General features: G+C 43.4%; 1 protein-coding gene across 1 annotated transcript in view; it reads left to right on the forward strand.

Moving 5' to 3' along the window:
• Positions 1 to 3,387: 3,387 nt before the first annotated feature.
• Positions 3,388 to 20,313, forward strand: part of ubxn4 (UBX domain protein 4) — a 61,538-nt gene continuing 44,612 nt past the window's right edge. Inside the window, exons 1-3 of the mRNA XM_043694032.2 lie at positions 3,388 to 3,544; positions 19,174 to 19,276; positions 19,400 to 19,428. Coding sequence (XP_043549967.1) covers positions 3,463 to 3,544; positions 19,174 to 19,276; positions 19,400 to 19,428 — 214 coding nt within the window. The 5' untranslated portion in view covers positions 3,388 to 3,462. The remainder of the gene's footprint in view (positions 3,545 to 19,173; positions 19,277 to 19,399; positions 19,429 to 20,313) is intronic.

Consider the following 20,313-nt stretch of genomic DNA (forward strand, 5'->3'; position numbering starts at 1 on the left):
ACTGCTGCTGCTTTCCTTTGAGATGCCATCCACACCCCTGGTATGTTGCCTAGTATGGGGGAGTTTTTGAAGAACGGTTGGATGGACTGGGTTTGTTTTCACTGGAACGCAGGAGGTTGAGGGGTGACCTGATAGAAGTTTATAATATTGTAAATGGTATGGATAGAGTGGAAGGGGTGGAGGGGTCAGTTACTAGGGGACACAGGTTCGGGGAGGGGGGGAATCGTACCCACTTCCTATCTTCACCTACCCCCACTTCACCACCCTGCCCTTGCCACACCCTTTATCTGCAGCTTCCCTTACAATCACCCCCAGTTCTGAAGAAGAGTTACACCGAAACATTGACTTCTTCACCTCCTAATGCTGCTTGGCTTGCTGTGTTCTTCCAGCCCCCTGACTGTCTACCTTACCATGCCTTTTAGCTTTTGGCTCTGGCTGAAGCAATGGTGTGCTATCAGTAATACTGCATTGACGTGCTCTTGAGCGCACGCATATATACAGACAGTTATTTATAAATGGTTGTGTGTGTGGAGCAGTGAGACAAACAGTCGCCCTTGACAACATTTCGTTACTAATATCTGCTTCCTGACTTTCACCAATTTTGTATCCATGCATCCCTTCAATCTTGTGAACTTTAATAATGTCTTTTATATGCTACTGTATTAAGTGCCGATTTACATTCCAGAAATACAACAAGCGCATGAACTACCCATTACCTCAAAGACCATAATCCATGTGTCAAACAAATGATCTTTTCGCCGTTCTTGTTGAGTATGGAAACTTCACCCATGTTGTGCTAAAAGCCTCACTGGCTCCATTTTCCCCCTCCCATTGCCTCCAATAGCCTGCAGTAACTCAGGATATCCTTGTATTAAGGCTGTTGTGGTGCCCTGTGCCTGTGTCACTACCTCTGGACAAGCAACGCCCGGGCTCAAGTTCCACCTGCTCCAGGTGTGTGTCACAACGTCTCAGAACAGAAAAATCTGTCCCTCTATTGCGGTTTTTTAAAATTTAAATTGTGAACATTTCCAAGGTTCACCCGGCATGTAGGGCCTGTGTTAGGTCAGCTGCGATTGATACATTCTGGCGAAACAATAGTGACATTGACGTCATTGTAAATGACGTCACGGTTGCGGCTGTCATTGCGCCGGCGTGTTGTGCATTGTGATGTCATCGGTCACCCGTCCGCCGTGTGAGTGTGTGCGCGGTGCTGGCACCTGGCCGCTGCTGCATAGCCATTCATTTTCTACAAAAGCTGGAATGTTTTCAACGTGAAGTCTGAAACTACCAGGATCATAAATTAGGACAGTTTTGCAAATTAACGCTTTCCCACAGTTTGACTAATTGCCACCATCTCTTTCAAGAGCAGTCATGCCTTGTATCAGTAAAAGCGGAGTACAGCAAATGTTGGACGTTAAAAGCAAACAAACAAAAAACGCAGAAATCCCAATGCCGGAAATCACAAACAAAAAAAAAATTTTGGATAAACTCAGCTGGGCTGGCAACATCTGTGCAGAGAAAGCCGAGTCAACGTTTCTGTTTCTGTATCTCTAATCCAATCACTGGACCCGAAACGTTGACAGCTTTCTCCACAAATGCTGCCAGACCTGCTGAGTTGGTTAAAAACTAAACCGTGGAGCGACAGAAACATAGTTGATAGAGGTGATTGATGCCGCTAAACTGTGGACTGACCCATGGATCACGCTGGGAGAAGTGGTAATTGACGGCGCTGGTGGAGGGGGCGGGAGGAAACATAAAAAATAAGCGCAGGAGTAAGCCATTCAGCCCTTTGAGCCTTCACCATCATTTAATATGATTACACAATTTCAGTCATCCATTCCAACCCTCTACCCCTACCCCTTGATCCCTTGGGCTGCAAGGGTCATGTGCAAATCCCTCTTGAATATATCTAATGAACGAACTCCAACAGCTTCCTGTGGGAGAAAATTGCACAGGTTCACAACTATCTTAAGAAATTCTTCCTCATCTCAACCCTGAATGGCTTACCCTTATGCTTGGACTGTGATCCCATGTTCTGGATTCCCCCAACATTGGGAACATTCTTTCTGCATCTGGCCTGTCAGGATTTTATTTGTTTCTATGAGATACCCCCTCATTCTTCCGAATTCCAAGCCCATTCGATCCAGTCTTTCCTCACGTCAGTCCTGCCAAAGGTGAACCTTTGCTGGACTCCCTCAACATAAAGAATGTTTTGATGATTAGATTAGATTCCCTGCAGTGTGGAAATACGCCCTTCGGCCCAACAAATCCACACTGACCCTCCGACAAGTAAGTTACCCAGTCCCATTTCCCTCTGACTACTACACCTAACACTATTGGCAATTCAGCATGACCATTTCACTTGATTTACACATTTTTGGGCTTTGGGAGGAAACCGGAGCACCCAACGGAAACCCGTGCACACAGGAGGAGAATATGCATACGCCACACAGACAGTTGCCCAAGGCTGGAATCAAACCTGGGATCCTGGTGCTGTGAGGCAGCAGTGCTAACTACTGAGCCACCGTGCTATCCCAAATGTCCTTTCTCAGACTAGGAAATCAAAACTTTATAGAATACTCAAGGTGAGCCTCAGCAAGGCCCCATATAACTTCAGCAAGACATCTTTACTCCAATACTCAAATCCTTTACGAAAGGGAGCATGCCATTTGCTTTCCTCACTGCCTGCTGCATCTGCAAGCCAACCTTCAGCCACTGTTCCACCATGACCCCACTCAGGTCTCATTGCATCTCACCTTTTCCTAACTGCCACCAGATCATCTGCCTTCCTGTTTTTGCGACCAAAATGGATAACTACACACTTATCCAGATTATGTTGCATTTGCCAAGTTTTGGTAGTGATTGACGGCTTTCGGGGAGGGGGCGGGAGGAGCCGGCGATTGACGGCTGTAGGGGTGGGGGGCCGGAGGAGTCGGTGATTGACTGCTCTATGGGAGGGGGCGGGAGGAGCCGGTGATTGACGGTTCTATGGGAGGGGGCGGGAGGAGCCGGTGATTGACGGTTCTATGGGAGGGGGCGGGAGGAGCCGGTGATTGACGGTTCTATGGGAGGGGGCGGGAGGAGCTGGTGATTGACGGCTCTATGGGAGGGGGCGGGAGGAGCCGGTGATTGACGGCTCTAGGGGTGGGGGGCGGGAGGAGCCGGTGATTGACTGCTCTCGGGGTGGGGGGCGGGAGGAGTCGGTGATTGACGGCTCTACGGGTGGGGGGCGGGAGGAGCTGGTGATTGACGGCTCTATGGGTGGGGGGGCGGGAGGAGCTGGTGATTGACGGCGCTGGGGCGAGTGTGACTGGTGCAAGGTGGGTGCTGCGTCATCGCCGTTGTGAACGGGACCGGCGGAGGCTTTGGGGCCGGCGCTGGGGGAGGGTAAGGGAGAGGAGAATCTGAGCGGAGCTGGACTGGGCTTGGACGGTTCGGCAGAGAGAGAGACGGGCGACCACCATGCACTGGTTCAACGGCAGCATTCCCGACGCCATTGCCTTCGCCAAGCAACAGAACGCGGTTTTTATTGTTTTTATTCGAGGTACGGAGGGGAGGGAGGAGATGGACGTGGCCTAGCCGCCTTGGAGCCTTGTCGGTTCGGCTTCACCGTGCCCTTGGATAGGCCGGACACGTCAGCTCTGTGCAGGCCGTTTACATTTTTTGTATTCTGATTATGACTGTGTAGCCTCCTCTGCAGCAACCGGCTGGCTGGTTAAGTTGAGTACGAGGCCTGGCTGTATGTTTAGACGGCACCCTCTCTCGGAATTATTATCGGCGTTTTGCGAGGCAGATTGTTCTTTATTATTATAATGGTGTTGCGTGACAGATATCCCAAAGCACGGAGAGGCGAGGCAGGATTTGAACGGCCGAGTTTGGTAAACTTCCGAGAAAGAGCTTGGATGGATGTGAAGGGCTGTGTGGTGCACAGACAATAAGTGCAGTGGTCCTGTGGTCTGTGCACCCCATTTAGCATATCAAATTTTATTTTATTGTGTGATTATGATGTCTCCTTGTAAATGTGATTCTCAAAACTTATTGGGCCAGACCAGTATCCTGTTTATCCCTGAACCTATATATCAAGAACATTGATTTTAGCACTGCTTGTAAGTTGATCTCCCAGCAATTTACCCTAAACCTAGGAATTAAGTCCTGTTGCTGAGATAGATGTACCAGATTTCAGCAAGGCAATGATGGGAATATCGGATGGGGTTTAATTTATTGTATGAAAAAGGATCAAGGGTTAAAAGGCGATGGGGTTGCGTTGAGAAAAAGCCAGTTGCTTTTGAGTGAGCACTATCGATGTCAAATGAAGACCAAATTTGACTCAGTTGTGAATACCATTGTCATGAAATTGGCGCCAGCACTGGTATGAAGGGCTGATGTTTGAAACATTGCTACTTGAGTAAAATACCAGAAGGATGCTGATGTCTTGGGGACTATACATCAACATGAAATAGTCTGTAGGATTGGAGGGGAAATGAAAATTCAAGATGGCTGACAAATAATTAGAGTAAAATAATTAAAAACATCTATATTACTTGTCTGTGTTGTAGCCCTAGTTTGTACTTCTGTGTCATTTTCCACTTTGGTTTTGCTTTGTTTGGTTTATCATGTTTGATGCATCCCATGGCCTTTGAAGCCTATCCTGATGTGATTTTTTTGGTAGTCAACAAAGGGTAATGGACAGTACCCACAGCAAAGGGATTCTGTAAAGATGTTTCCTTTTAAATTGTATTGCGCAGTGTGCAAATGAATACCTTGTTGCTTCATGATTGATTGTAAATATATTTGCACCCCCCCCCTTAATAATTTTGCCTAGTGATTTCTCAGTCTACAGTGAGTTAATAATTTTTAAGGTTTGTATTTCAAGTCTAGATATGGGACTTGTGTGTCTCAAACTCTGAAAAGTTTTTAGACTCAAGTGTGCATAGGAATCAATTATTTGGAAGATTATTCTGCCCACATCTGGTGTCAAAAGTATCCATACATTTGAGCATTGAATGTTTATGATTAAAAATTGTGTTCTATTTAACTTGCTCAATTTATTTGTCATTAATCAACCAGTCTAACAATTTAAACATACCTGCCAATAGCTTGAACAAAGGAAGAATTTCATTTTTGCATTGGAGATTAAGCAATGGATTGTAACACAAGTTTTATTTTATTTAACATTTCCTTTGAGATAGAAAACTTAGGTAGATAATATTATTATGAAAGTTGGTACAGCAGATACATGAAAGTTAGCACAATAGGTACATATTAACTTTCAAGTCTTGGCTATATACAATAATACTCTGCTAAAATTGTCATTTGTCAAATGGTTTAGAAATTTTGGCTTCAGAAATGGTAGTACTGTCAAAATAAACTTAACTCGTGATTTGATTCTTCTGCTGCCTTCAAACCTCCCATCTGTTGTCTCCAATGTGAAACCATAATCTTTTGTTGCTGGTTTATTACTTTATTTCCTTCTGATTTGTGTATTTCTAAACATTTGTAACTTATTTGCCATGCAGTCGTTCAGCCCACCCAGCTTATGTCAACTTTCCACAAAGCAATCTGTACCCATTCTCCCATTTCTTCTCCAAAGCCTTGCATGTTATTTCTTTCAAGCATCCATCCAGTTTCATTTTGGAATTATTTATTGTCTCCACTTCACCATCCTCATAGGAGTTATATAGCACAGAAAGAGACTCTTTGGCACAACTTGTCCATGCTGACTAGATTTACTAAACTGAACTAATTCCATTTGCTTGCATTTGGCCCGCATCCCTCTAAACCTTTCCTATCCATGTACCTGTCCAAATGTCTTTTTAAATGTTGTAATCATACCGCCTTCTCCACTTCCTCTGGTACTTGTTCCATACACACACCACCCTCAGTGAAAAGTTGCAGTTCAGGTCCTCTTTAAATCTTTCCCCTCTCACCGTAAACCTATGTTCTCTAGATTTTGACACCCTTACCCTAGGGAAAAGACCTTGGCTATGCATCTTATCTACACCCCTTATTATTTCATAAATCTCTATAAAGTACTCTCTCCTGGGGGAGGAGAGGGTGGCAAAAATGTCTCAGCCTATCCAGCCTCAGTAATATCTTTGTAAATCTTTTTTGCACCTTTTCCAGTTTAATAATGTCATTCTTACAGCAGTGCGATCATGATTGTATGCAGTGCTCCAGTTGTGATCTTACCAATGTCTTGTACAGCCATAGCAAGACATCCCAACTCCTGTGCTCAGTATTCTGATCGATGGAAGCACTCGTGCCAAATATCTTTTTCACGCTGTCTCTCTGTGACACCATTTGTACCTGTACCCCTGGATCGTCCTGTTTCAACAACACTCCCCAAGGGCGCTATCATTAACTGTGTACATCCTGCCCTGGTTTGTGTTATCAAAATGCAACACCTCAAACTTACCTGCATTAAACTCCATCTGCTATTTCTTAGTCCACTGGCCCAGTTGATTAAGATTCCATTGTACTCTTAGATCACCTTCTTTGGTGTCACCCGCGAACTAACTTTTCTTGTCTCCTATATTCTCATCCAAATCGTTTACAGAAATGACAGACAACAGGATCCTTGTGGCACACCACTGCTCACATGCCTCCTGTCTGAACAACAACCTTCAACCACCACCTGCTGTCTCCTATCATCAAGCCGAGTTTACTTCCATTTGACTAGGTGTCCCTGGATTCTGTGAATTTCACCTTACTAACCAGTCTACCATGTGGAATCTTTTTGAAGGCTTTGCTAAAGTCCATGTAGACAATGTCCACTGCTCTGCCTTCATCAATCTTCTTGGTAATTTCTTCAAAAATTTAATCAAATTTGTTAAACACAGTTTCTTCCATATACATCCATGGTAACTGTCCCTAATCATTCCTTCCTTTCCAAATGTGTGTAAATCCTGTCTCTCAGAATCCCCTCCAACAACTTAGGTCAGGCTCCCTGGTCTATAGTTCCCTGGCTTTTCCTGTCTTAAGTAATAGCACAACATTAGCCAGTTTTGGATGTAGGTTTGCTCGCTGAGCTGAAAGGTTCATTTCCAGACATTTCATTACCTTACTAGGTAACATCTTCAGTGGACCTCATGGATTTGAGCAGGGAAGGTCATGTCTTAATAGAATTCTTTGAGGAAGTGACTAAGTTGATTGATGAGGGAAGGGCTGTAGATATTAATACATGGACTTCAATAAGGCGTTTGATTAGGTTCCCCAAGATAGGCTGATGGAGAAACTGAAGTCGCATAGGGTCCAGGGTGTACTAGTTAGATGGATAGAGAACTAGCTAAGCAGCAGGAGACAGAGTAGTAGTGGAAGGGAGTTTGTCAAAATGGAGAACTGTGACTGATGGTGTTCCACAGGGAACATAGGGACCACTGTTGTTTGTGATATACTTAAATAATCTGGAGGAAGGTATAGTTGGTCTGATTAGCAAGTTTACACGTGACACTAAGATTGGTGGAGTAGCATATATAGATAGATTGGACAGTTCGGAGAAAGGCAGATGGGATTCAATCCGGGCAAATGCAAGATGATGCATTTTGGAAGATCCAATTCAAGAGCAAACTAAACGGTGAGAAAGTGTGTAAGGGATGAGCAGATAGGGAAAGAGTTAATTTAGGGTTGCTTGACAAAGGCTCAGCTAACATGACTTTGACCAGATAAGAACTTGCAGTAAACACTGAGATGCTAGAGGTAAAGGTAGTAGTTTAACGAGGTGAAGAACATCTATTGTGTAATGCCAGATGGCTTAATCTTTACTATTGATGCTTGCAGATTGTAACGGTCACCCAATCAATATAGATGTTACCTTTTTTGGATGCTGTACACTGTAAGTGATTTGTACAATTCCTTAAGAATCTGCTGTTCAAGAGAAGACTGAGGATTCATGCCTTTGTGTACGCGGTGATCGTTCTCTCTCCAGGGCTCAGAATAAAGAAGAAGGTAGAGCCATACCGTGTCTCTGAGGGTTTGCTTCAAATGATACAGAAATGGGGCAACAATGGTAAATGGAAAAGCCCTGGAGAAAATTGATGTACAGAGAGATCTGGGTTTTCAGGTCCATTGTACCCTGAAGGTGGCGATGCAGATCGATAGTGGTTAAGAAGGCATGCTATCCTTCGTCGGACGGGGTATTGAGTATGTAATGAAGGTGGAGAGGGGTACTGTACCTTGAGAGTGAAGGACTTAGCAAGCATACAGTGCTGGAGAATTTAACATATAACATTGGCCCAGCAGCTAGCAGTACCTGGATTGCTATGAGACAAAAACAAATTCAAATTCTACCAATCAGTTTAAAGTATACCCAAGATACTGAAATCCAATCAAGTTTAAATTTGGTATTTTGACAATATTAAAACAATGAAACGGTCTGATGCTTTGGGGTATAAATATTAAAGAAATCAAACAGTTGAGGGAGAACTGCAAAAAGACCAACAGTTGTAGGCTGCTAGTCAAAACTGAGAGGGACCTGTCCAGAGAAGGAGTTTGCCCAGAGAAAACATTGACACTGATCTGGAGAGCAAATCTACAGAGGAAGATACCATGAGATTAATCAGCTGGCTGGTTTTCAAATTTAAATTTTTCTGTAAATCTTAATAGGGGGTTTTATTGGACCAGTATTGAAGAGGAAAAGTCAAAGTTAGATTAGAGGAAGGAATTGTAAATAGGTGTTAGTTAATTTTTATGTTAGACTTTAAAAAAATAAAGCTGTCAATTTTAACTTTAAATAGTGACCTTTAGGATAGTTCTTGGCCTCTCGAATTTTAACAGATTACCACACTCGGTAAATTTTTTCTGTGTTACTGGTTTAAATTCGCAGGGGGTGTTTAGCCCATGTCGTAACAAGTGCAAGAATTGGCAGGTCATGTTACAGTTGTATTGATCTTTAGTTCAGCCACTTTTGGCACATTGCATACAGTTCTGGTCACTACATTACCAAAAGGATGTGGATCCTTTGGACAGGGTGCAGAGGAGGTTTGCCAGGATGTTGCCTAGTATGGAGGATGCTTGCTATGAAGACAGCTTGAGTAGTTTAGGATTAATTTCATGAGAAAGACAGAGATTGAGGGGGGACCTGAATGAGGATCTGAATCATGAGAGGTATAGACAGGGAGGATAGCAAGAAGCTTATTCCCAGAGTAGGAGACTCAATTAGTAGGGGTCACGAGTTCAATGTGAGAGGGAAAAAACTTTATGGAAAATATGTGTGGAAAGTTCTTTACGGAGAGGGTGATGGGTGCCTGGAATGTATTGCCAGTGGAGGTGGTAGAGGCGGGCAGGATAGTGTCATTTAAGATATATCTGGACAGATACATGAATGGGCAGGGAGCAGAGGGATACGGATTCTCATAGATAATAAGCAACAGGTTTAGATGGAGGATATGGATTTGTGCAGGCTTGGAGGGCCAAAGGGTCTGTTTGTGTGCCGTAACTTTCTATGTTCTTTGATATAATTTCTTCCATAACTATTTTAAAACTAAGAGAATTATGCTCACTGGCCCCAAAGTGCTCCACACGAACATGTCAGTCACTCATCCTGCCTTTTTTTTCCCCTCGAGGAGGTAGAGTTTTGCCCCTTCTCTAATAGGCCCATCTACATATTGATTGTTTCCAAGAAAACTGAATCCTAGAGATATACAGCATTGGAATAGACCCTTTGGTCCAATTCATCCATGCCAGCCAGATATCCTATATATAATTCTTGTCATAGTTGCCAGCATTTGGCCCATAACTCTCTAAATGCCTCCTATTAAAATACCCATCGAAATGCTTTTTTAATGTTGTAATTGTGCCAGCCTACACCACTTCCAGTGGCAGCTCATTCCATACACACTCTGCATGAAAGAGTTGACCCTTAGGTCCCTTTAAAAACTTTCCCCTTCACCTATGCATGTCCCTCATGATTTTATAAACCTCTAAAAGTTCCAAAACACTTAGCAAATTCCTCTCCATGCAAGCCCTTAACACCATTGCAGTGCCAGTCTATGTTTGGAAAGTTAAAATGCCCTAATATTACAACTCTACTATTTTTACAGCTCTCTGCAATTTCCCTTCATGTTTGTTCCTCAATCTCCTGACTACTGGGGAGCTGAGAGTACAATCCCATCAAAGTGATCACCCCTTCTTATTACTCATTTCCACCTCTACAGGTTCACTGGACAATTCCAAGGAATATAATCTCTAAATATTGTTGTGATGTTTGCCCAAATCAAAAGCACCACTCCTCCTCCTCTCTCACCTCCCCTTGATGCTTCGTCAGCCATGTTTCGGAAATATCTATGTTATGGCAGTCCCATGTTCCCATCCATGCCTTGAGTTCATCTGCCTTGCCTGTCCTGTCTCTTACATTGAAATAACTACAGTTTAACTCATCAAGCTTCATTTGTTCCTTCTCTCGTGATCTTGCTTGCCTTGTCTCTTAAACTTGGTGTCTTTTACTTTTGTCTCACTGTTGTTTAGGGTCCTACCCCTGTGCCAGATTAGTTTAAACCCCCCTGCAAACCCCACGCCACCCCTCCGCCCCGCCCAAATAGCTCTAACAAATCTCCCCTCCAGGATATCGGTTGCCTTCCAATTCAACTTGCACCTCTTGTACAGCATACCTATGCCCGAGAAGAGATCTCAGTGATTCAAACATTTTAATCTCTGCCCCCTGCACCAACTTCTCAGGCACACATTCGAACACCTTATCTTCCGATTTGTACTCTCACTGCCATGTGGCACCAGGAGTAATCCAGAGATGATTACCCTTGAGGTCGGAGATGTTTGTTTCAGTTCATTTGCTGTGTAAAAATGCTCCTCCTTTGTATGTTTTCATATCCTTGCGAAAGTGTGCTGACCAGAAAGGGAGAGAGTACTCCATATGTGACCTCACCAGAACTGTATGAATGTTCAGAATTACTTACCTGGTTTTGTATGAAGTACAATGTACTAGCCACACTGCGTGCCCTACCATCTTCAAGGATCGATGCACATGCACTCCAAAGGTCTCCCTGCCCCCCACACACTTTAGAACTGTGCATGAGATATTGCATTCCCAATACTTTCAGCTAAAATGCTTCACACTTCTGTCCTCTATTTGCCACTTGTTTGGCCGTTAACATAGAACAGTACAGCGCAGAACAGGCCCTCAATGTTGCACCGACCTGTCAACTATTCTCAGCTCATCCCCCTACACTATCCCAAAATCATCCATGTGCTTATCTAAGGATTGTTTAAATCTCCCTAATGTGGCTGAGTTGACTACATTAACTGGCAAGGCATTCCATGCCCTTACCACTCTCTGTGTAAAGAACCTGCTCTGATATCTCTCAAATCTATCACCACTCAATTTTTAGTTATGACTCCTCGTACACACTGACGTCATCATCTTAGGAAAAAAGACTTTCACTGTCTACCCTATCTAATCCTCTGATCATCTTGTATGTCTCTATCAAATCCCCTCTTAGCCGCCTTCTTGCCAATGAGAACAGGTTCAAGTCTCAGTTTTTCCTCATAAGACCTTCCCTCCGGACCAGGCAACGTCCTGGTAAATCTCCTCTGCACCTTTTCCAATGCTTCCACATCCTTCCTGAAATATGGCGACCAGAACTTATACACAATATTCCAAGTGTGGCCACACCAGTGTTTTGTATAGTTGCAGCATGATATTGCGGCTCCGGAACTCAATCCCTCTACGCATGAAACCTAACACACCGTATGCCTTCTTAACATCCACCTGGGTGGCAACTTTCAAGGATCTATGTAAATGGACTCCAAAATCCCTCTGCATATCCACAGTGAATCAGACCACAGATTGGAGGAACAATACCTCATCTTTCACTTGGGCAAACTTTGGAGGTCTCAACATTGAGTTTTTCAATTTCAAATAGCCTCCCTTCTCGTCCCCTGACTTCTTTTCCATTCCCCTGACGGACCCTTACTTCCAACCAGGTTCAATCCTCCCATCGACCAACCAGCCGTACCCTCTTCATGTGTTCACCTATCACCACCCCACCGCTCTCACCACCCAAAGCCCTCCACCCCAACACCACCCCCATCCCCCCTTTTTCCAGTTCCCCCCCAGGCCCGAAGGAGGGCCATATGGGAAACACTGACCTCTCCACCAGCAGATGCCGCCTGGCCCGCTGCGCTCCTCCAGTCTTCTGCTTGTCCATCTTGAATTCCAGCATCTGCAGGTTTTTTTGACTCTTAGTAACATTCACATACATACTAACTGATTTGCTCTGACAAATTGTTTTAATAAAATGGGTATGATCTTGATCAATTTTCTGTTGGTTATTGATCTGTAAGCCATTGGGTCAACAGCAAATTATACAATCACCCAATGCTATTGAATGTAGATGTGGTTATCTCAGCAATAGGCTGAGAGAGAGACAGACAGACCGACAGAGAAATGAAATTGAACTCCACTGGAAGGACAGATCAAAACAGAGTGAGCAACATGAACATAACCCCTCCCTCAAATATGCAGAATGAACAGAGGGATCACGAGGGTGTTGGAGAGAAGGTGGATGGATTATGAAAGGTCAGTGGGGAGTGTGTGTGCTCAGCGGACAGAAGATTATTCAAGATTTATGTGTGAGAGTATGTGTATGATACAGAGAAAGACCAGCAAAGGGTTACTAACGGGGTGTGTGCATGTTTGTGTGAGAGAGCATTCAGTTCGACTTGGATATCATTGCAACACCATCCCTATATCTGCACATCTCAGTCATTCATGTGCCAAACCTGACACCAAATTAAACTAATTCCTTTTGCCTGCCTTTGACATCCTTCCATTCATTGCATATTCATGTGCAAAAAGACCATTTTGTAAACAATGATCACGACTTAGAGTCATGGAGTCAGAGATATACAGCACGGAAACAGATTCCCTGGTCCAACTCGTCCACACCGACCAGACACCCCAACTCAATCCGGCCCCACCTGCAAGCACCCGGCCCACATACCCCCCAAACCCCTCCCACTCATATACCCATCCAGATTTTAAAGGGTGCAATCATACTAGCCTCCAGCACTTCCCTCGGCAGCCCACACCAGGCACACACCACTCTTTACGTGAAACAGTTGCCCCTTAGGTCTCACCTGAAACCCACGCCTGCTAGTTCTGGACTCCCCCACCCCAGGGAAGACACCCCATCCATCTACCCAATCCATGCCCCTCACGGTTCTACAAACCTCCATACGATCACCCCTCAGTCTTTGATGCTTCAAGAAAAACGGCCCTTGTCTATTCAACCTCTCCTTAAATCTCAAATCCTGCAACTTGCAGCATCCTTGTAAATCTTGAAATATGAATAAGGATAATCAGGACCTTGTGGGAAGGTATTAAATCAGGGCCAAGCAAATTTGATCAGTATTAGGCAGGAACTAGGGAATGTTAATTGGGAGGGTCTTTTATCAGGCAAGTCCACATTTGACATGGGGGAACTGGTTAAAGACCTGCCGATGAGAATTTAAGAACATGTTCCAGGAAGCAGGAAGGACAAGGTTGGCAAGTTCAAGGATGCTTGGATAACGAGGGAGGTTGTTAATTTGACCAAAAAAAAACAAAATCAGCATATGTAAGGTTCCGGAAGCTATAGTCAGACAGGGCCCATGACTAATATAAAGAAAACACTAAAGTACTCAAGCAGGTGCCATGAAATGACCTTGGCATTTAGGCTTAAAGAGGATCATAAAGTGGTCTATACACATATCAAAAACAAAAGATAAGTAGGGAGGAGGTAAGACCACTCATGAATAAAGGAGGGAATTTGTGCTTGGAGGCAGAGGATGTGGGTGAGACCTGAACTGAGTACTTTGTGTCAGTATTCACACAGGAGAAGGTTATGGAGGATAAGGAGATTCATGTGGAGTGTGCTATTATGCAAGGGCATTTTGAGATAAAGAAAGAAGTGGTGTTGGGTCTCTTGAAGTGTATTAAAGTGGTTAAGTCTCCAGGGTCCGATTGTATGTACCACAGGCTATTGAAAGAGTCAGGAGAGGAGATTGCTGGGACCTGGATCAAGACCTTTGTATACTCGCAAGCCACTTGACAGGTCCCAGAGAACTGGCGAATAGAGGGGTAATTGGGATTATTCAGGAAATTATAGACCAGTGAGTCTCACATTGGTGGTTGGGAAGCTATTGAAAAGAATTCATATGGGTAGGATTTATACACACTCGGGAAAGCATGGCCTAATTAGGGACAGTCTGCATGACTTTGTGCAGGGCAGGTCATGTCTTACAAACTTAGTTAAATCTTTAGAGCAGAGGACAAAGGTGATCGATGAGGGTAGAACAATGAATGTTGTCGACATGGAAAGGCTTTTGACAAGGTCCTCATGAAAGGCACATGCAGAAGATTAAGATGCACGGGATCCCCGGTGACTTGGCCATGTGGATTCAGAATCAATTTGCTCATTGAAGGCAGAGGGGAGTGGTGGAAAAGTGTTTTTCAGGCTGGAGATCCATGACTAGTGGTGTTCCGCAGGGCTCTGTACTGGGAATCTGCTGTTCCTGACATATGCAAATAACTTGGATGAAAATGTGGATGGGTAGGTTAGCAAATTTACAGACAGCAAAGATCAATGGAGCTGTGGATAATGTAGAAGGTTTTCACAGGATATAACATGATGTAATCAGTTGCAGATGTGGGTGGAGAAATGGCTGAGAAATGGTACATGGAGTTTAATCCAGCTAATCCATGTAAGTGGGAGATCAAATGTTAAGGTAAAGTATCCAGTTAATGGCAGGACTCTGAACTTCATTGATGGACAGAGGGATCTTGGGAGTCATGTTCATACTTCACTCAAAGTGGCCACACAAGTAGATAAGATGGTAGAGAAAGGATAAGTTACACTTACTTTTATTGGTCGAAGATTTGAATACAAGAGTGAGGATGTCATGTTGCAGCTTTATAAGACATTGATTATGCATAAACGTGAATAAATCCCTAGGATGAGGTGTACCCTAGAACTTTGTGGGGAGCTAATGATGCGATTTCTAAGCCTCTTGCTGAGATATATGTATCATTGATAGTCACAGGTGCTGGAAGTCTGGAGGTTGGCTAACGTGGTGCCACTATTTTAGAAAGGTAGTAAGGACAAGTCAGGGAACTATAGACTAGTGAGGCTAACTTCAAAGGTAGGCATTTTGTTGAAGGGAACCCTGAGGGATAGGATGTACATGTATTTGGAAAGGCAAGGGCTGACTACAGATAGTCAACATGACTTTGTGCGTGGGAAATCATGTCTCACAAACTTGATTTGAGTTTTTTGAAGAAGTAACAAAGAGGATTGATGAGGGCAGAGCAGTGGACATGATCTATATGGCCTTCAGTAAGATGTTCGACAGACTGAGGGGTGACTTTGCAGAGGCCTATACAATCGTGAGAGACATGGATAGGTCAAATCGGCAAGGTCTATTCGCCGGGGTGGGGGAGCCCAGAAGTGGAGAGCACAGGTTTAGGGTGAGAAGGCAAAGACATAAAAGAAACCTAAGGGGCAGATGGTGGTGCATGTATGGAACGGACCGCCAGAGGAAGTGGTGGAGGCCACAAGGCATCTGGATGGGTTTATGAATAGGAAAGGCCCGCAGGGACACGGGCCGGGCGCCAACAGGCGGGACCAGACCGGGTCAGGCCATCTGGTCAGCGCGGATGAGCTGGACCAAAGGGTCTTCCTCCATGCTGTACACCTCCCTGACTCTTTGGCCATACTTAAGATTCTGCATTCAGTTCTGGTCACCACGTTATAGAAAGGATGTGGCAGATTTGGAGAGAGTGCAGAAGAGGTTCACCAGGATGTTCCCTCAAAAAGGTCTCAGAAAGCTTGACTTGGTTTCTCTGGAGCAGCAGAGGCTGAGGAGAGACTTGATAGAAGTCTATAAAGTCATGAGATGCACAGATAGGCTTGACAGTTGGAATATTTTCCCCAGAATTGAAATGTCTAAAACTAGGGGACATGCACAAGGTATTCATTTAACTTGGGGTTATGTTCAGCACAAAATGGTGGGCCGAAGGGTCTCTTCCTGTGTTGTCCTTTTCTATGTGCAATGTACGATGCCATATTGGAGACTCAATCAGCAGTAAGCTGAAAAATACACAGCCCCATTCCAGCTGTTTCAGCAGAACCAGCCCTGCCTTGCAATAGATTATTCATCCTTATTAATTCATCACCATTCAATTTTACTGAAGAGTTCTCTTAAATTTGTAATTAAGTTTCATAGGAACAAAAGGAGGCCATTCAGCCCCTTGAACATATTGAGCATCTCGATAAGATGGTGGCTGGTTTGAGGCCTCACTGCATTTGCTAGCCTTGAGCGCATACCCCCTCATACAGCCCTTGAATTAATTTTTAAAAAATGTTTATTTCAGATTTAAATTTAACAATTGAATTAGTTTCGATCATCATTTGAGGAAGAGAATCCCAAACACACCCACTCTTCGCCTGTCCAAGTTCTCTTCCTTTGCTCAGTCACCAATGATCCTCCTGGTCTGGAGCGGCTCTGGCTTGATATAAAACAGTGCCATCCTCATCGTCGCAGTGATCAGCCATCCCTCTCCCTTCACCAGCTGCTCGGCATCTCACAGTATCCTCCAGTTTTAAACACACACCCACTGGCTGGGTGAGAGGAAGGAGCGAACATTAAATAAACAGTAACGGCTCACCAACGGCTCACTGGGAGGAGGCCCAAGCGGAATCTCTCCCTCTCCACATCCAACTCCCAATGACCATGACCCTCGGGGACAGGACATGTTGACACAGCTCGCTCTCCCTCGGCGCTTTTCCTTCCCGCGTGTCCCTGGCACCATTTTATCTTCAGGCCGCCGTTCTGCCAATATATATATATATACATATATATGCTGTTGATTGGAATCATCTTCATTCTTTGTCACTCCTCCAATCTTGGTATCTTTAGAAAATGTTGAAATTCTACTCATTATTCCAGAGTCGAAATCATTTATCATATGTCCTGTTTCTTAGAAAACACCTTCAACAAGAGAGAATTCAGTAACTTGCTGTGTTTTTGTTAAGCCAATTTATATCCAAGCTGGTGACTCTTGTGTGCCCCAGCTTTGTTAACAATACTTAAGTGCCATTTTATCAAACACTTCCTTAATATCCATTGTATTTCCTTCGTCAGCTTTGTTATTTTGCCAAAGACTTGTAAGGCAAATCACAATAGGACTTGTACACTTAATCGTAGGGTCCTGGAGAGTGTTGCCGAACAAAGATTTTGGAGTGCAAGTTGATAAGTCCTTGAAAGTGGAGTTGTAGGTAGATAGGATAGTGAAGAAGGCGTTTCATATGCTTGCCTTTATTGGTCAGTGTGTTGAGTGTAGGAGTTGGGATGTCATGTTACAGCTTTACAGTACATTGGTTCGGCCACTTTTGGATTACTGCATGTAATTCTGGTCTCCCTCATATAGGAAAGCTATGTTAAACTTGAAAGGGTGCAGAAAAAAGTTACAAGGATGTTGCTGCAGTTTAAGCTACAGATGAGGCTGACTAGGTTGGGGCTATTTTCCCTGGAGCATCAGAGGCTGAGGGGTGACCTTGTAGAGGTTTATAAAATCATGTGGGAAATGGATAAGTGAATAGCCAAGGTATTTCTCCCATGGTAGGGAAGTCCCAAACTAGAGGGCAGGGGTTTTAAGGTGAAAGATTTGAAAAGGACCTGACTGGCAACTTTTCATGAAGAGGGTGCTGCATGTACGGAATGAGCTGCAAGAGGAAGTGGTGAGGCTGGGTACAATTACAGCATTTTAAAAGGCATCTGGACTGGTATAGCCTGAATTGCTGTGCTCTTCCAGCACCACTAATCCAGAATCTGGTTTCCAGCATCTGCAGTCATTGTTTTTACCTGGTATATGAATAGGAAGGCCAAATGCTGACAAATGGGGTGAGATTAATTTACTGTCTGGTCGGCATGGATGAGTTGGACTGAAGGGTCTGTATCCAGGCTGTATAGTTCTGATTTTGTTCACGTGCGAAACCCATTATGGGCAATGCAAATCATCAAAGGTGAAGGCAGGGGCATGCTTTTATAAAAATGCTGTTCAGTCGTTCATGGTAATCTTTTGGTGCCTGATCATTGTGTCAAGGCAGCCCCTCATTTGCTCATGAATCATCAAGATACCTGATATATGTTTATGTTGCTGTTCGCACATATTTAACATCAGGATTTCAGTGTCTGTTTTCAGTCTGTTGCACAAATAAGGAAAAGTAGCTCTTAATATTAGTAAACCAAAGCAGAAAATTCTAGAAATACGTGGGCAAAACTTGTATCAAAAGGAAAAATATTTGGATTTAAAATATTTTTCTTTCTTTGAAAATGATTAGATTAGATTATATTACAGTGTGGAAACAGGCCCCAACAAGTCCACACCGACCCGCCAAAGCGCAACCCACCCATACCCCAACCCCTACATTTACATTTACCCCTTACCTAACACTACGGGCAATTTAGCATGGCCAATTCACCTGACCTGCACATCTTTGGACTGTGGGAGGAAACCGGAGCACCCGGAGGAAACCCACGCAGACACGGGGAGAATGTGCAAACTCCACACGGTCAGTCGCCTGAGTCGGGAATTGAACCCGGGTCTCTGGCGCTGTGAGGCAGCAGTGCTAACCACTGTGCCACCGTGCCGCCCACAAATGTTCCAGCATTTTGTTTTAGATCCACTTTCTAAAGATACTTTTGTATATTTTAAAGTTTCTCCACTTTTTATTTATCTTTGATATGTTTCAAGTTCCAGAAATGGTCCACACAAGAGTTCTCGAGGACCAAATGAAAAAGAAAATATGAATTGCACTCAAATTTACTTACTGACTTTCTGGAAGAGATTGCAGGTTTATTAATTTTAAATGCATTTAGTTGCAGATCTTCCAAAAATGCATAAATACTGCAAAATATTGATCTAATGTGCCATTCAAGTCCACCATAAATAGACGTTCCATAACATCATAATTAGCACATAGATTGCAGTGGTTCAAGTTGGTGATTTGTCATCAATTAAGGATGGGCACCGAATGCTGACCTCGCCAGTAATGTCCAAATTGTCTAAAGTAATTTGTAAAAATTATAGTATAGAATAATTGATGTGATTTGAAGATGAACGTAGATTACATGTGTTTCACAGAACATCACTAATATATTTTGAATGCTGGTTATTTTTAGGGGATGATGAACAGTCAGCACGGATGGCTGCGAGTTGGGAGGCTGAAGAAGTAGTAGATGCAACTGTAAACTCCTTTGTTGCTATTAAAATAGATGCTAAAAGGCAAGTGTCTCAATTGTAGGTTGCTTAGTCGCAGATGCTGCTTATGATTTTTAATTTAATGTTTTCACACAAGTAATTGCCGTTGTAATGGTTGATAAAAGTATTTGTTACTTTTTCCTACAGTGAAACATGTGTGCAGTTTTCTCAAATCTGTATCCTTTTATTGTTTAATGAAGCTGTTCTTGAACTGTATTATGCATTAAAGCAGTCTTTGTTTTACGGTATGGTAATTCAAAGATGTCCATTTGGAGTTGCAGTCCAAAAATATGTTAATACCAGTGAGTGGACTCCATATGATAACATGGAGACGCCAACTACAACACAGAAAAGGATAGTTTGCATTCACTGAGTGCTCTGTATACAAAATTGACACACTGAAATCACCTTGAAACAATGATAGTGAGATTCCTATACAGATGAAAATTAAGTTCCACAAAGTGCCAACCCCTGTTTTCTCTCTCTCTCCCTCTCTCTCTCTCTCTCTCTCTCTCAAAACAGGAGGTGCTCTTTACTAGGTCCAATATAGACACGTACTGTACCCTATTGAACATCAGTTGTAAAAAGACATTCCGGCAGTGTGGTTTTCATTTATTTTTAATTTTTATAAAATCACAATTATTTTTGTTTGAATTACAAAATATTATGTGTTTTGAGGAACTGTGGAATATAGTTTCTGTCTGACTACAGACTATTACATCTGTTGGTCACTTCAATCCATTTAATGAGCCTAAACTTGAATCTTGTGATTTCTGTGAAAGGTTTATTCTTGAGCCTTTGCCTTTTAGGATTCAAAGGAACTTTTTGATCTAATTAGAATTTTTTTTAAAATGCAGTAAGTCATGATAAAGCCATTGGATATTTGTGAATGCAGTATCTTTTGTGTTTTGTTTTTGAGCTTCAGTGCTTTATAGTGAGTGTAAGCTGGACTCTGCTTTTTCAGCTGGCCTTAGCAAAGGGCAGAGGAAAGTATTCCAAACATTGATTTACTAAAGATAGCTGACTGCAAAGTTAATGAGCCTTTACCAGAGATTCCTTGA

This window comes from Chiloscyllium plagiosum, unplaced genomic scaffold (genome assembly GCF_037043375.1).
Source record: "Chiloscyllium plagiosum isolate Xiang-an unplaced genomic scaffold, Cpla_swu_hap1 HiC_scaffold_7, whole genome shotgun sequence".
Classification (NCBI taxonomy): domain Eukaryota; kingdom Metazoa; phylum Chordata; class Chondrichthyes; order Orectolobiformes; family Hemiscylliidae; genus Chiloscyllium; species Chiloscyllium plagiosum.